General features: G+C 36.9%; 1 protein-coding gene across 5 annotated transcripts in view; it reads left to right on the top strand.

The window, feature by feature from the left end:
* Positions 1–10649: 10649 nt before the first annotated feature.
* LOC107756780 (coiled-coil domain-containing protein 80-like) overlaps positions 10650–17187 on the top strand; it is a 13199-nt gene continuing 6661 nt past the window's right edge. For 3 of the 5 annotated variants that reach the window (XM_016574036.1, XM_016574033.1, XM_016574037.1), the window contains exons 1-2: positions 12546–14736; positions 14833–14989. In XM_016574036.1, coding sequence (XP_016429522.1) covers positions 13111–14736; positions 14833–14989 — 1783 coding nt within the window. In that variant the 5' untranslated portion in view covers positions 12546–13110. Of the gene's footprint in view, positions 11990–12545; positions 14737–14832; positions 14990–17187 lie in introns of those variants that run through there. The other 2 variants (XM_016574035.1, XM_016574034.1) reach the window with 2 other exon arrangements.

The following is a 17187-nucleotide window of genomic DNA, read 5'->3' as shown; positions in this document are numbered from 1 at the left end:
TCGTAGTATAATTTGTAATACAATTAATTGTAGAATAACCAATTAATAGTTTCCCGTATTTTATATTGTTGTTTGACAGTTTTTTTTGCTTTGCCCCGAAATGCAACACAAGTCGGATGGAAGATGCTCGTTTTATCGCTTTCCTACTGATAGCTCTGGGTTCGCACCATAAGGTAAACACATATGATTATTCCATGTAAACAAACACCACATTTACCGGCTTAGTCGTGGTGAAAGTGAAACTTTAACGATGCATAGTGCTTAAAGCCACGTTAAAATTAAATGTTAACGGCCACATTAAGCTGTTAGGAAGCATATAGATTGAGGATTTTCTAGAAGAAAGGATAAAGTAACATTTTGTCTACCCACCCTAACAAAACGATAGCTGAAATGTGGTACTTTATTCACTAAAATAAGTTTAATCTTACCATATCCAAAAACTCGCGCACTCTGTTGTTATTTAATAGATTAAATGCACTAGAATTTTATTGAATAGTACGTGGAGACACTAAATTATATTCATATTAATCAAGGATTTATTGACTTTTAATGCACCTTATTTCGAAATGTACAGAAATATGTGCTTTCATATGTCTTTTGGTTATGATTATTTAATTTATTCACTATACTATTTATTACTAATGTCTCATTTCAGTTTTAGCTTGGCTCTAGTTTTGTATTTATTCCTATGACGTCAGAACCCAGAAGTGTAGGTTCCTTTGAGATTTTCCTATGGGGTTTTATAATGGGGTTTTTCAATTTATGAGTAAAATAAAGCCTGTGGTAAACATAACGTGGCGATACTTTGACGTTTTGTTCTACGATGTAAACTGCGCACACTCACAGCCCAAACTTTCTTGTCTGATAACTTATTAAAAACATACGTTTTCAAAAATGAAACAATCCAGTGTGGGGCAAGAGGGCATATTTTAGAGGCTTCCGTGAGAGTGTGACAAACAGAAATAAACAGCACTCAGTTAACAAACTATGGCACACATGTCACCATTTAAAGTCACCATTCATAGTGCAATAGTCACTGGATTTTTGAACATATTGCTCTTGGTGTCTGTATAGTATAGTGCAGGGGTTTTCAACCTGTGGGGCGCGAGCATCAGTTAATTCAGAGACGTTCCCTTGAGAATTTATGAATACGAGTTAGCAAATATTTAGCCATCCACTAGGGGGCAATCTGACTCCCATTGCTAGTCGACAGTTAGAGCAGCGTTGGCTCGAGTATCAGTCACACTCCGTGTTGCCAAGTCCGTGGTTTTCCCACGGAATTGGGCTACTTTAACACTTTCCGCGTTTTGTAGTTTTGAGCTAGTTTTGAGTAGCAATTAGGCGGGTTTTGTTGTGAAAACCTGGCAACCCTGGTCACTCTTATTGACAGTGTAAGATGATTTACGATTAGCCGTGTCGGAAATCCAACCACGGATTGGCATGTTGGGGGGGAAATTAGACAAACTGGGGGGCGCATGTCCTAAAAGGTTGAAAACCCCTGGTATAGTGCATATAAATTTATCCACCTTCAGATCAACATTGTCATTTTCTTAAAATATACAGTAAGATTGTATTGACCATACATGTAAACATGTATTGACCATAGAAGGTCACAAATTCCACAAAATTCTTTTATTAGCTTTCCAGTGGTCCAGTGGGAGATGTCATAGCATTTTATGTTAGTAAATACTTGTGCTTGTGGAGTCAAGCTATATACAAAATTAATAAACTTTTTTTACATTGATTTTTTTATTCATCTGCCATTAAGCTTCTATTATCTTTTATTTATCTTCTATTAAAGTAAATAAAAACTTTGTTACATTTATTTTTTATTATTCATCTTTTTTGCATTTATTGCTCTCTAGATTTTATGAACAAGCTTGTTATGTGTTTTAAATTTTTTTAAAGAAGAAATCTGTGGAGCTTCTTGGACCTTAAATGTTAGCACACTTGATTTTGTGAGACAGTTCCACAAAATTAAAATCATCATGTATTTTGGCAAACATACTTGAATATGGGATCAATTTACTGAAGTTTTTGCATTATTTATCCATGGCAAGAGCACAAATTCATCAGCAGTTGACTGTTTCTTTATGTTAGAAGCGGTTTGCATGTACATTTAGCTCCAGCAGACAGTGGACTCCTCAAGCACTCTTAAGGGAGCATCAGTAACTTCTGACATGTGCATGGAATTGATTATAACTTATTTTTATGTCTTCCTGCATTCTTCAATTTAATATTTTATTTACCCAAGGTAATCTGCATTAATTTATGTGTGACAAAAAATGTCCCTCTTGCTGAAACCTTATTATAATCATTCCCACCTTATTCCTCTCTTTTTAATAACCACATCTCCATTTTGTTTGGGTTAGAGACCGCTATATATCATTTAAAGTGGAAATTCTCATACTTTCCCTGATTCACAAAAAATGAAAGAAATGTTCTATATTGGCTTGCTATATTGTTCTATTCTGGCTTTTACTGCCAATAGGCCCCTGAGCTGACCTTATGAAGTCTCCATAGAAGAGGTCTGTTAGATCATTTAGCCTTTGTCATCCTGTCATTATGCAATCATGCATGCTTTGTTTAAGCTCTTCTACAATGCTGACAAATGTCTGTACAGATAAAAAGTGAGTTTTACAAATTAGTGTAACAAATCAAATTCTTTAATACCAATGACATTTGATTAAGTTAATGCTAGAAATTGTATTTATGGATAGTTTAAACCAAGAATGATATCAATTTTGATATAAATGATATTAGCTGTGTCCCAATTCAAAGGCTGCAATAGAAGATCGAATCCATCACAGTCTGTCCCAATCCAGTCTGTCCAGAATCTGAGTGGGGAAATCATTTGACCTCAAGTGAACTTCCAGACAGCATGGATTCCTACTGAGATTATTGAAGAAATTGTCAAACAACAGTAAATGTGACTACACTTTTACGGCGAGTAAATTTATCTATTTTTGACATTATTTTATTCAAGTGTGAGAGAGAGGTAAATGCTTTAAATTCAGTTTGGAATGAAATGAAAGCATAAAAGAACTTCAAGTTGAAACACATAACCCCTAATGAATGACATCTGAAATTACATGTGATTTAGTGATGTCAGCATTGGGAATAAACCACTGCATGGTAGCAAGGAAACTCAGCATTATCATCTACAGTTATTCTTATGGTCGTGGGAAATAGCACCCACTGACAAAACCAGGAGAGCTGGTAATGTGGTATGTAATTTGGTTTGAGCACTTGGAGAGAAACCTCGTACTTGTAACACTGAGACACTGTTCATTCACTCAGGTGCTTTATGGTTATTTTTTTCTCTATAAATCTAAAGAAAACCTAAATATTGCAAACTAGTTGGAAAAACAAAAGGAAAGGGGAAATGTTTATAAAATAAATTGTGTCTAGAATGTCCTTTTTCCACTGGTTCTGACATCCAATGATATTAGGTTCTGTTTGTCTTGAATATAGTCAGATCTGCACTCCAGATATCATGCACAATTTAACATCATTCTGATTCTGAGGAAATAAAGAACAGATGTTCCTCAAGGTTCTGTCCATGAGAAATCAATTACACTGGCTCTTAGTAACGTTTTTATTGCTTCACAAATCCATAGATGTCTCACCCGCAACACTGCTAACCTTTAACATTAGCCTCAATAATCAATAGTTTGTTTTAATCAAAATAAAAGTAAAGCAGTATAAGTCCTAATGAGATTCTAATTGCCTAAATTGACTGGAAACATTCTCAATTGAGTGAAACTTCCTGTTCTGAAGTCCCTCCCAGTGATATCCAAAGGACCACCATCATAAACAAGCATCATTTTGCTGCAACAAATATACTTTATTTACATATTTACAGCTAATATTTTTGCTATAGCACAATAATGCTTGTGTTTGTAACCCACCAGATCTACTTTTGTTGATGGGTGTGTCACATAACAAACCTGAAAGCTCTGGTCCACTGCACTCATGGAACAAACACCCACAGGTCTGTCTGAAGCCCACAATACAAAACCACCCCTGCCCTGATGGTTCTTATTAGAGAACTACAACAGACCATTCCTAACGCTAACAGTCAAAGACACATGTCTGAGTGCTTTCTTCTCATAAAGGAATTCCTCTGATGAGTAAATGTGTTTTTGAAGTGGGATCATTTGGCAATTGTATAGAAGTAGAAAGTGGTGTCAGTTGTTTTAATTTTACATCAAAAATTTTATTTAAAAAAAAACTGGTAAAACAAAAAGAAGAGAAAAGGAGAGGGAGGAACTATTAAGCAGCGATAATGATGACAACTGAGTAGTTATATTTTGATGTAACATAACTTGTGTTATGCTGCTTGTTTTATCACTGTGATTAATTATATATGCTGTATTATGTATATCAGTTGCTGTGAATAAAATCTAAATAAATTGTAAATATAAATGACAATAATGATGATGGCATATAATGTTTGTTTTGTGCACTGAGTAGATGGATAGATAGATAGATAGACAGACAGACAGACAGACAGACAGACAGGCAGACAGATCTCTATTCCAGCCTGCAGAAATGTGTTGAACAATGGATATAAAAAAAAAAAGCCACAGCGTTCCATCACTACTGGCTGAATATTTTGTTTCACAAACACGTGTATAACACCAAAGCATCACTCATAAGCAAAACAGCAAGAGGCTGTTTTTAATGGCTTAATGGAAGGAGTATATTCTTCAGAATGATGAATGCAGACTTTTTATTTTAATTAAATGGAATTTGAAGTTTAATAAACTTTCCTCTTAAAAAAAAACATTTACTTATGTCATTCCAAACCCATATGACTTTGCAATGATAATGAATAGTGACTGAGAATTTAGCTACATAAAAGCACCACAAATTATCATAAAAATTATAAATAGCAACATCAAGGTCATGGGTTTGTTTGGTGTATTAATGAAATAGCTCGAAAGCAATGTAAGTCACTTTTAATAAAAGTATATGTAGCTTTATTTTCAAAAGTTAAGCTGTAGTGCACTTGACTTGACCTTACAGTGTGATTCATCTCTTAATTTAATTTCTTTACTAACTCATTATTTGATCAGACTGCCAAATGTTAAGATTTTTTACAAAATACAAAATAACCATTTCCACTATAATAACAGTTTGCTGAATTAAACATGCAACTTGATGAGGTTATTTTATATAGTAAGATAAAAAGATACAGTTTGTGTGTGGATAAAAAAAGATACAGTTTGTGTGTGGGTGCATGTGTGTGTATTGCAAAAAAGGGAGAGGAAACTGGGAGAGATGTGAATGTGTGGGGGCGAGGAGTGGGAGAGGTGGGTCAGTCCTGCCTGGAGCTGCGCACAGAATGTTGTTCTAATGCCTTAATGTGGAATGACTTATTCAAACACTAAAGTCAGAGCTGGCTCCTTAAAGGTTAAATATAAAATAACTGGCTACCCTTCTTCAAGCATCATTCTGGGGTATGAATTTGATGTTGAGGGCCGAGTACATCAAATAAACAACAAATAATAAGATCTTTGAATTATAATTTTTTTAAAGTGTGTGAGAGAGGTAAACGCTTTAAATTCAGTTAGGAATGAAATGAAAGCATAAAAGAACTTCAACCTAAGTAAGTTGAAACACATAACCCCTAATGAATGACATCTGAAATTGCATGCAATTATAATTTTTCTCTTTAAACAAAGTAGATTAGTTTGTTTGTAAAGGATTTTTGACAAGCTCTCTGTGAGCTATTCATCTAAAACACTGTGTTAAAACAACCTCTATTATTTTATAAGCAAAAAAAAAAGAAAAGTGCTTTATCTGGTAAAATCCATGATGGTCTGGATCATATTATGACTAAACCCAATAATGTGGACTAACTCAGAGATTGAAAACTGACAACTGTCTGGAGCAGAGCTGGAGTACAGTAAAAGATTTCTTCAGAACTCTGAAAGCAGATTCTTAATCAAAAAATTAAACAGACGGCGTCCAATATCTCTAAAATGTATGCATTTGCCAGACACATTTTTCCAAAGTGAACATTATATGTTTTTCCTGGGAATCAAACCAATAATTTTGGCATTGATAGTACCAAGCTTGGGTAGCTGAGCTACAGTAGAAACATTAAGCAGCTTGTTAAGGCAATCACCACTATTACTATTTTAATATGATTAACAACATATCGCAATGAAATTACCAATCTGTCACAGCCAGAGCTGTAGTGCAGTGGACTATACACATGACATGTGAGAGCTGTGACTCAGGGAAACCCTGGTTTGAGTCTGATCTGGGTCGAGTCTGGATCATGTTCCCCTACTTTGTACTCAACTATCATATATATATATATAATAAAGACAATGAAAGTCTGTGGAGCCCAAACCATAAGAAAGAAAGCCATACAACTTTGGAATGACATGAGTGAGTAAATCAACATTTCTCATTTTCATTTGAATATATAGACATTAAAAAAACTAATAAAAATGACAAAAATACACAACAAAACTTTAAATAAAATTAAAAATAGAAAAATCTAATTCAAAATATCAACAAAACTATAATAAAATTATATTAAAATAACACTCTTTTGGGTGAACTATTCCTTTTAATACATAACTTTTTAATGTCCATTTACACTATGAGTCTGGGTCACTACATGGTCAAGTTCTACGTCTGACAGAGTGATAACACTCTGCTGTAATGTTTGCAAGGTCGAATGTGCACACTGTTGCAAGTGGTCCAGGTACACAAACAGTGAGAGGAAAATTAATGACTCGTCCTAAGGGTTTAATTTCACATGGAAAACAGATTACACTCTGCTCTTCCTGTTCTTTGTTCTTCCCGTACAGTCAATTTGACAGAACTCTGAGCTATAGTGGAACTATCCTTGGAGAGATGACAGGTTTTACCTAGTTTTTACGGGCTGTTGAGGTCACTGCAACTGGAAACAGGATGGAACACTAAATGCTTGAGATGCCTTCATATGATCTGTGTAAAACAGACAGGAACAGCAGTTGATTCATTGTGAAAACATTAACACAAATCATTGCTAACAGGCTAAGCAACAACATATGAAAACCAGAAATGTATAACTTCCATTCATTTTATCACAAGTCAATATTTTGCTCTAGTATAGTGTCATTTAAACTTAAATAAAACACTTTCTTTCACTTTTTATGGAGTTTTGTCTTAGTGTGGGTAGATTTCAGACATTTTTTAAGTATACAGGTAGCTACTCATGCTGTGAGTAAGTGACACAGTAGTGTGCCAAAAAAAGGCCTTAATGGTATGGGTTAATGGCACATTTGATCTGAAGCATTGCTCAGACCATTTATTTTCATACAGACAAACTATATAGTTGGTTTTAATGCTGTTCCCAGCTATTTAACATGTGCCAAGACACTGGGCTGTTTCATGGCTCATTTGCCAGTAGCTTTTGCTCTTAACTGGCCGTAGGACCAATCATATTATCAAGTCTATTACTAGCAAGCCATTCCATAAAAATAAAACTTGCAGTGTTGTGTATTAAATGCTCCAAGCATTATTAAGACTGAAAATCCTTATGGCTCCTTATGGAAAGTAGAGGAGTTTGCTAATCAAAGTAGTCTGGGTTATTTTTATTGCTTGTTTAATGCTTCTGTCCTTAAATTTAAATTTGATGGCATATATTACCTTTCCCCTTCAAGTTTACAATATAGACTTCACATTCAGAAACAACAGCAGCTGTGTATTACTGAAAGAGGCCTGTGAGTTCATGGGTGAGGTTCGAGCAAAAAGCATTCAGTAGAGGTGTGTGTCCATATATACACTTTTATTGTTGGCATATATAGACTGAGAGCATATATCTTCCTGTCTGTGACATTAATATTGTACTTTACTAAACAGTTGGTTTGTTGAACTGTACTGAGCTCAGTATGCAGTGTTATACACAAATGAAAAATGTCATTTTAACCTTCTTTATCAGTCGTTTTAGTTATTAAAGTGATATCACACGTGGCAGAGTGCTTGATGGCCATTATATGCATGGCTATGTGATTCAGCTGTAAATAGTAACTGTTTTTTTGCCTGAATGTTTCTGTGTTTTTGATCAAATCGGTGGAGTAAACGATTCAATGATTCATTCAGGAAACTCAGCTCTGTTTCATTTCTGAATAAATAGGCATTGCTGAATAAATCAGATGAGTTAAAAAATTAAATGACTCACTCATAAGGACAGTCACTTAGCGCCACCTAATGGTGTAAATATGTAAGCTGCAAAAATAGTTATTGAAAATCCCCACCACTATGCAGAGACTAAAGTGAAGTGCAAAAATGCTTGAGTGGGGTAATAGAAAATTTATTCTAAACAGTAGTATTAGAAATAATCACATTTAGGCAGAACTGAAATGTCCAATTAATTACAATAAATAAATAAAAATAATAATACAATAGAATCTTAGATTGGAATATGTGTTCATAATTTTTTTTTTTAAAGATCTACAAACTGTTGTGGACACCACTGTTTAGAGTGTTAATTTAATGGCTTTCATCCATTCTCAACTTAACTGCATCCAGCCTTTTCTATCAAACGGGACTGTGGGTTCTGGACACCATTACTGCAATTTCCAATTACAGATCTGTAGAACTGTAGGGACATTGCCAGTGTCTCCTTGTGTCAGGATCTGGATGTTTGATAAATTTTAGCTTCCAATTCTCATATCCCTCATTTTTGTTTTCTGCCATTTAGTTATTTTCATTATGTTGTTGTAAAAGACATATGATTCTCCAGTGTCTGTTTTAATTATTTTAAATTATGCCCCAGCTCTGTTTAGATGAATGGTACATACTGTATAGCGAGCCCACACACAATCTGTGAATGTAAAACTCAAAATATTCAACAAAAAAAATGAGTATGGTCATCATTTACAAGGTTGTGCACATCCTCCACCCCTTGCTCGTTATTCAATCCTTTTGAATTTTCTGTTTTGGATTTTGATTGCCATTTCTCACAGTTCCACAGATTTCCCCCATATCAATGCAGAAAATGTGTGAAAAGTCTGCTGATTCCATCTGAGCCTATAATAAATATGTCTAATACTGGCATAGAGATGTATAGTGATATGGATTCTAAGTTTAATTGCTCATTTCAGAGATTCTCATCATTTAAAGGGCTTTGTTTATATGATGTGATGATACTTTTGTAACTGTTTACGCAAACTGATTTAATTACAGACTGATGCACTGTATTAAGAGCCACATGTGTCAAAAAGCAAGTATGAAGGGGAATAGAGGATTGTGGGCTAGAAAAAAATGCTTGAGCATGTGCTGCTCACATTGAGGCATCTGTTAAGAAAGTAAAACACAAAAGTAACAGGTAAGAAAGATACTGGACTTTTAAGCAGTAGAAAAATGGCAGTAAAAAGAACAGATTTGGAGCAAGCTTAGAGTAATCATTACGTACATTCAGATGTTATTAAATCGAGTTTCACTTTTGCAAGAGGCATAATGTAACTAGATTAACAACTGCTGAGAAGAATTTGGGGGTTTAATATAGTTAATGTAATAATCTTTTACAGGCTGAGATATTCCACCGTCACATACCCCCTGGATTCTGCTCAGCATCATTCAGGTCTGGTAAGTTTGGGTCCATTTTAAGGGACGGAGCAAAACATGTGCTGAGTATAGATGTAATGTGATTTTAATTTCACATTACACAACTCCATTGTTGAAGTCTGAGATTGTTTAGTTAGTGTTTTAACCTATAGTCTGGATACTTAAGATAACATTTGTATTAACAGTATGTTAAAACTAAACTAACTAATTAAGGTCTGTGACTTGTTAGCCAAAAATATGTGATGTTTTATTCAAATGTTGTGATGACAAAAATGTACTCTTTTTGATGAACAGGCTCTAGTCTACAGTACTGAACAAAAATTGTGAATGTAAAATCCGTATGTTATAAAATATTCTGAAATATGTAGATGATTAAGTGATCCTAATCCTCTTTAGATTTGCATTAAAGCTATTTTCTTTTTTCTGAATGAAATATGACCCAAGACTACCAAAGTTACTGGGTTTCATGATATATCTATGGGTTGCCAGTCGTTTAATATCTGTGTAATGTATCAATCCATAAAAATTACCTTAAAAATCTTAAGTTTAGCAATTTATATATATATATATATGAATGCATGTATGAAACATATACTATATGTATCAAAGGATATTCTCTTCTCAATGTTTGTGTTTTGTACAATTGTATTTAGTTTCTTTTCGCCATTGTTGCCTTTAGCTTGCTTATCGGCCACTATTTTCTTTAAAACTATTTTGAAACAACATTTACTGAAAATATTTCTCTTCAGGTTCATACATAACATTACAATAGTGGGTAAAGGAAAATATACTCAGCCAGCCATACTTTCTAGATAATATAGCCTAGTAAGAATTTTCTTTGGATTTAGAGCAGTGAAAAAAAAGAAAAGACTGTTATTTCGTTTTAGAAACAGCATGTTGTCTTTATAATATCACACTTGCTATATTTATTATTTATAAATATTACTACCTTTATATTTATGAAAAGGGTCTTGAAAGGGTTTGTAAGACTGTTTTAAGGTTAAGGTTCACTCTGATTGCAGGAGTAAATCTCTGCGCACTGGCACCCCTCAGTTGCATGGGTTGGTCCCGTGCGATCGACAGAGGATACGGGGGCTGCTGTGCTGTTACTTTCTGACATGTCTGGAAAGGCTTCCAGCGATAAGGAGCCGCAAAGAGAGTTTTCCAAACTTCTGGAAGTATTTCTGACTTTTTCTCATTTTTCGCGACGTGTGTTGTGTTGAAGTGGCGCGTGTCAAACTTCTAGAGACTGAGACTTTACTTCATGGCATCTATTTTCATCTGATTAAGGGATCATGTGCTATTTTAATACAGGATTGATGAGATGGGCGCTGAAATCTGGCGCTGGGCAGCAGTAAATGCCTCTTTGCATTGATTCAGTCAGATCGCGCGCTGCATGTTCAAGAAACGTTTCCTAAACACACTTGCAGGTAAAACCAAGGTCGATCTAACTTGACCGATTTTGTCTTTGTTAAAGAAAATTATTTTCTTTGTTTATTAAGTATCCAAAGATGGTTTTAAATAACTTTTGCTCTGAGCATCAGAATTATAAACACTTTTAGAAAATAAATCAGATCTTATGACGCTTTACCGGATTGTATCTCTCTACTGACTTAAGTGTTACTACATTTTTCAAACATGAGGGGAAAGTACATGCTTGGTTTCGGTGTTTTGTGTCTGTTGACATGGGCTGTTTACGTGTCAGAGAGCAGCCCGACCGATAAACAAGCCAAACTCAGACTGTTTTCCATAAGAGGAGCAAGACAAAACAAATCAAGACAGGGTCAGATCATCAAAACACGTTCTTCTTCATGGACCAATGATAGACACCAGCAGATGCAGGGAGATCAAGGTATAAACGTTACCAGGAACGTCCAATCCAGAAAGGTCTTGGCACAAAGGAGACCAGCACAGCGTGGGTCTAGGAATCCAATCCAGCAGGATGATGGAACACCTGGAGCCAGGGCCAGAGTATCCCGCATGCCAAGCAGTGCCGGTTCGCCAAACTTATTGGCATCATTTGCAGGGAAAAACCGCTTGCTGGTTATTTCCGCACCTCACGACTCTGATGGTTACTTCAGACTGATGATGAGTCTTCTCAAACCAGACGTTTACTGCGAATTGGCAGAGCGGCACGTGCATCAGATTGTCATGTTTCACCAGGAAGGGGAATTGGGTGGGAAAATCAGACGCATTACTAACGAAGGCAAGGTAATGGAAGAGCCGTTAGATACGACTATTATTCCCAGGCTCATGAACTTTCTTAAATTAGGGAAAGGAAAGTTTGGGATGGTCCTTCTTAAGAAGACGCTTCAGGTTGAGGAGCGCTACCCATACCCTGTCAGACTGGAAGCAATGTACGAAGTTATTGACCAGTCGCCCATTCGCAAAATGGAGAAAGTCAGGCAGAAAGGCTTTGTGCATATATATATATATATATATATATATATATATATATATATATATATGAATGCATGTATGAAACATATACTATATGTATCAAAGGATATTCTCTTCTCAATGTTTGTGTTTTGTACAATTGTATTTAGTTTCTTTTCGCCATTGTTGCCTTTAGCTTGCTTATCGGCCACTATTTTCTTTAAAACTATTTTGAAACAACATTTACTGAAAATATTTCTCTTCAGGTTCATACATAACATTACAATAGTGGGTAAAGGAAAATATACTCAGCCAGCCATACTTTCTAGATAATATAGCCTAGTAAGAATTTTCTTTGGATTTAGAGCAGTGAAAAAAAAGAAAAGACTGTTATTTCGTTTTAGAAACAGCATGTTGTCTTTATAATATCACACTTGCTATATTTATTATTTATAAATATTACTACCTTTATATTTATGAAAAGGGTCTTGAAAGGGTTTGTAAGACTGTTTTAAGGTTAAGGTTCACTCTGATTGCAGGAGTAAATCTCTGCGCACTGGCACCCCTCAGTTGCATGGGTTGGTCCCGTGCGATCGACAGAGGATACGGGGGCTGCTGTGCTGTTACTTTCTGACATGTCTGGAAAGGCTTCCAGCGATAAGGAGCCGCAAAGAGAGTTTTCCAAACTTCTGGAAGTATTTCTGACTTTTTCTCATTTTTCGCGACGTGTGTTGTGTTGAAGTGGCGCGTGTCAAACTTCTAGAGACTGAGACTTTACTTCATGGCATCTATTTTCATCTGATTAAGGGATCATGTGCTATTTTAATACAGGATTGATGAGATGGGCGCTGAAATCTGGCGCTGGGCAGCAGTAAATGCCTCTTTGCATTGATTCAGTCAGATCGCGCGCTGCATGTTCAAGAAACGTTTCCTAAACACACTTGCAGGTAAAACCAAGGTCGATCTAACTTGACCGATTTTGTCTTTGTTAAAGAAAATTATTTTCTTTGTTTATTAAGTATCCAAAGATGGTTTTAAATAACTTTTGCTCTGAGCATCAGAATTATAAACACTTTTAGAAAATAAATCAGATCTTATGACGCTTTACCGGATTGTATCTCTCTACTGACTTAAGTGTTACTACATTTTTCAAACATGAGGGGAAAGTACATGCTTGGTTTCGGTGTTTTGTGTCTGTTGACATGGGCTGTTTACGTGTCAGAGAGCAGCCCGACCGATAAACAAGCCAAACTCAGACTGTTTTCCATAAGAGGAGCAAGACAAAACAAATCAAGACAGGGTCAGATCATCAAAACACGTTCTTCTTCATGGACCAATGATAGACACCAGCAGATGCAGGGAGATCAAGGTATAAACGTTACCAGGAACGTCCAATCCAGAAAGGTCTTGGCACAAAGGAGACCAGCACAGCGTGGGTCTAGGAATCCAATCCAGCAGGATGATGGAACACCTGGAGCCAGGGCCAGAGTATCCCGCATGCCAAGCAGTGCCGGTTCGCCAAACTTATTGGCATCATTTGCAGGGAAAAACCGCTTGCTGGTTATTTCCGCACCTCACGACTCTGATGGTTACTTCAGACTGATGATGAGTCTTCTCAAACCAGACGTTTACTGCGAATTGGCAGAGCGGCACGTGCATCAGATTGTCATGTTTCACCAGGAAGGGGAATTGGGTGGGAAAATCAGACGCATTACTAACGAAGGCAAGGTAATGGAAGAGCCGTTAGATACGACTATTATTCCCAGGCTCATGAACTTTCTTAAATTAGGGAAAGGAAAGTTTGGGATGGTCCTTCTTAAGAAGACGCTTCAGGTTGAGGAGCGCTACCCATACCCTGTCAGACTGGAAGCAATGTACGAAGTTATTGACCAGTCGCCCATTCGCAAAATGGAGAAAGTCAGGCAGAAAGGCTTTGTGCAGAAGTGTAAAGGGGCTGGAGTGGAGGGGCAGGTGGTTGAGGGTGTCCCCAGCACTGATTCCCAAGTGGACCCACCAATGGAGAGGAGAAAAGAGGTGCGCAAACCCATCCGAAGACCGACTACAACAACTACTCCAACTCCAACGAGACCAACGACCATTACCACCACTACCAAAGCAATTACCACCACCACCACACGTCCCTCAACTACAACCCGATCCACCACTACAACGACGACAACAACGCTGCCGACCACAACCACAGTGCGGACCACCACCACTCCAAGGACGACCAGAGCTCATACTACCCCACAATGGATCCCAGCCCACAAGACCACCACTGAGCCTTACTATTACAACCGTAGGGACAGATTCCAGACAACCTCACCCACAACACTTCCCATCTACACCAAAGCTGACACAGCAAAATACAGGGACAACCACACAGATAAAAAAGAATACAACCACAAGCGTACCAGCATTACACCTACACAACACAAACCGCCTAATGTTAGGCCTACAAAGAAAAAAAATGGCAATAAGGAAATTGCATATGAAGTGAAATATGATGTAGGTGAGCCCACTGACGTCTATCCTGAAGAGAAGGAGGAAAAAATTGTGCCCGCCAAGAAAGGCAAGGGCAGGACGGATAAAAAGAAGAAAAAAGACAAGACAGAGAGGAGGGGAAAGGGTGGTAAGAAAAATGGAAAGAAAAATTCAAAGATCCATGAGAAAGAAGATGATCAGAAACTAACAAAAAGACCACCACCACCGCCACCGCTGTCACCTAAAGGAACTCTGACAACATTTTTGGACTATTTTGAAACCAAAAGGAGACTAATTGTGAGTAGCTTTGTAAGTAGTCTGATGAATTAGAAATGTGGATTTCTGTATTATATTATTAATTACTGTTCTTCTGTTTCAAACTCTTTACTTCAGTTGATCACCTCTCCAACAGAGGAGAACAATATGTATGTTCAGCAAAGGGATGAATACTTGGAACATGTGTGTGAGATGGCCATCAGGAAGGTCTCTATCATCACCATCTTCGGCACGCTTACAAACAGCACCATGAAAATAGATCATTACCAACTTGGTAAGCCACTTTCAACTTGTTGGAAACAATATATATGTGCAGTATATCAACTATATACTTTATATTATTCAAACAACCAAAAAAGCATTAAAATAACTCTTTGAAAATGATAGGAGAATGTGTTTTCATCACTGCCTGCTTTTTTCCTGTTACCTTTTTCTATTGTTTTGCTTTCCTCGTTCTTAAACAACCACTGCTGAGAATCCATGTCATGTTTTGACATATGGACATTTAAACCCAGGTTATGGAAGTTCCGGTCAAAGCATTCCATCCATTTCCACTGAGCCAAACTGAACTCAGACCACCCATTATAAAATCCTGCAATGTTCATGAAAAAGAACAACTGTTTCCTGTTCTTTGAGAGCTTTACTAGTTGTGACATGGAGCTATGAATGATTAGGCTGAAGATGGATATGATAAAAACAAGCCATTTCCCTATGCTGGAGATTAAGAGCTTTTAATTGTATGCCAAACAAAAAGTGCCTTTTATCCAACAGTTGGCACTCACGTGTGAGTTAGGGAAGCACTTTTCCAGATTATGACCTCATATGACAACCTAACAGCAAAGGAACTTGAAGTTTGGTCTGAGAATGGAGTGAATGGTACTTGTTCAAGTGTCACAGAATGCTGCTAGATGAATCAAATGGAAGAGTGCAGAGAGTCTGCCCTGGCACAATATTCTCTCTAGTTTATTATCCAAGACATGGGAAAATGTCTGTTTCCTTTGTAGCTGATATCCTGACTGGGGAGTTTTAGCTCAGAAACAGCAGTCAGTTGTTGGCAGATGAGCCAGTTTTGCAGGGTGGGTAGATTGGTAAAGCATACTATAATCTACATTCTCACAATTTCTTCATTGTCAGTGTTGTTGTGGAACTGCTCCAAAAGCAGGGAGGCCTATGGCTTGAATTCAGAAACATTGAGTATTGTTGGAGTAATTCAAAAGGCTCACTCCCTCAGACATGCTAAGATGATAAAGACCAGATTTTTACCTGAAATTTAGCTTTGAATGCTTCCTACCTATCTGTTGTCACCAGGGTTGTGCGCCATTCAGAATTAAGAATGTTAATTCAAGCTAATTCTTCAATTCAAAATGTTACGCATCCTTGGTTGTCAATTTAGCAGATGTCACACAGTTAGATTATAGAAGCATTAGGATAAAATGCTGTGAAACGGTTTAACAATGATATCATCATCATCATCATCATCATCCAGACTGCCTCTGAATGAGTCACTGGTTTGACCTTTATTCCATACACTCATCAGTCTGGTCTGCGTCACATAGTTCTCTGTGAGGGGTCCCTTTCACTGCCGCAGGATGGAAAAATGGAAGCAAAACAGGTGCTCATAAACATCTCTCTCTGTTAAAGGCAGCTAAGTGAACACATAAGGCTCTCTATGAAGGCATATATCAGCCTGGCACGTTCTGAGCATTTATAGCCTCCCAGCTCACTCTGACTGGTTTTAGTGCAACATCAGAGGTACTAGAAAAGGAAACATGACTGACTGTATGATCATCCTAAACCACAATTAAAGGTCCTGTGCTGTGGCTATGGTAGGCATATATAATTAGGAGCGCTGCTGAGGCTAAACCTAATCACTCATTTTCCGTTTGTAATGCCTATGATGTAACTCTGGGGATTTAATTTTATCATTATTATTTAAAAAGTGTATTTATTTGTTTTATAAGATAGTTGTCGTTTATATAGTGTGAGACAAGCCTCCTTATATATTCTTGCCTTGAGAGATAAACAAAGAGCTTATTTAAAGAAAACCACATGTTTAGAGGGAGAAATAGCATTTTGTCTCTGCTTTGATTGGTTTTTAATTGTAGTTCACCTCCCATGCTGAAATTGGAATGCCTTAAACCGTCTTTTTTGTTGTCCACTGGAAATTAGAGTGAGAAATTCTTTGGATTTTGCGGAAAGGAAAACAAATACTTTGGGTTGGCCGTGTCTTCCCATGCTGTCTCACGCACACACAGAGTTTCCACAGAGCAAAGAGGGACTTTCACATAAGTTGCTCTGTTTTTATCTGTCTCTTGTATTGCAGAGTGTAACAACGTTCGTAGGTCGGGAAGGAGGAGGCGGGAACCGGCGAACATTTAAAGACTTTAATAAAATAAACACAAAATGAAAATGAAGTGGCAGCCCCTCGCGGACGACTGCCGCACACAAAACACAAAATAAAATCCAGGCCTG

The sequence above is a fragment of the Sinocyclocheilus rhinocerous genome, unplaced genomic scaffold (assembly GCF_001515625.1).
Source record: "Sinocyclocheilus rhinocerous isolate Xijiao unplaced genomic scaffold, SAMN03320098_v1.1 scaffold382, whole genome shotgun sequence".
Lineage (NCBI taxonomy): Eukaryota > Metazoa > Chordata > Actinopteri > Cypriniformes > Cyprinidae > Sinocyclocheilus > Sinocyclocheilus rhinocerous.
This window is presented reverse-complemented; position numbering and strand designations above follow the sequence as displayed.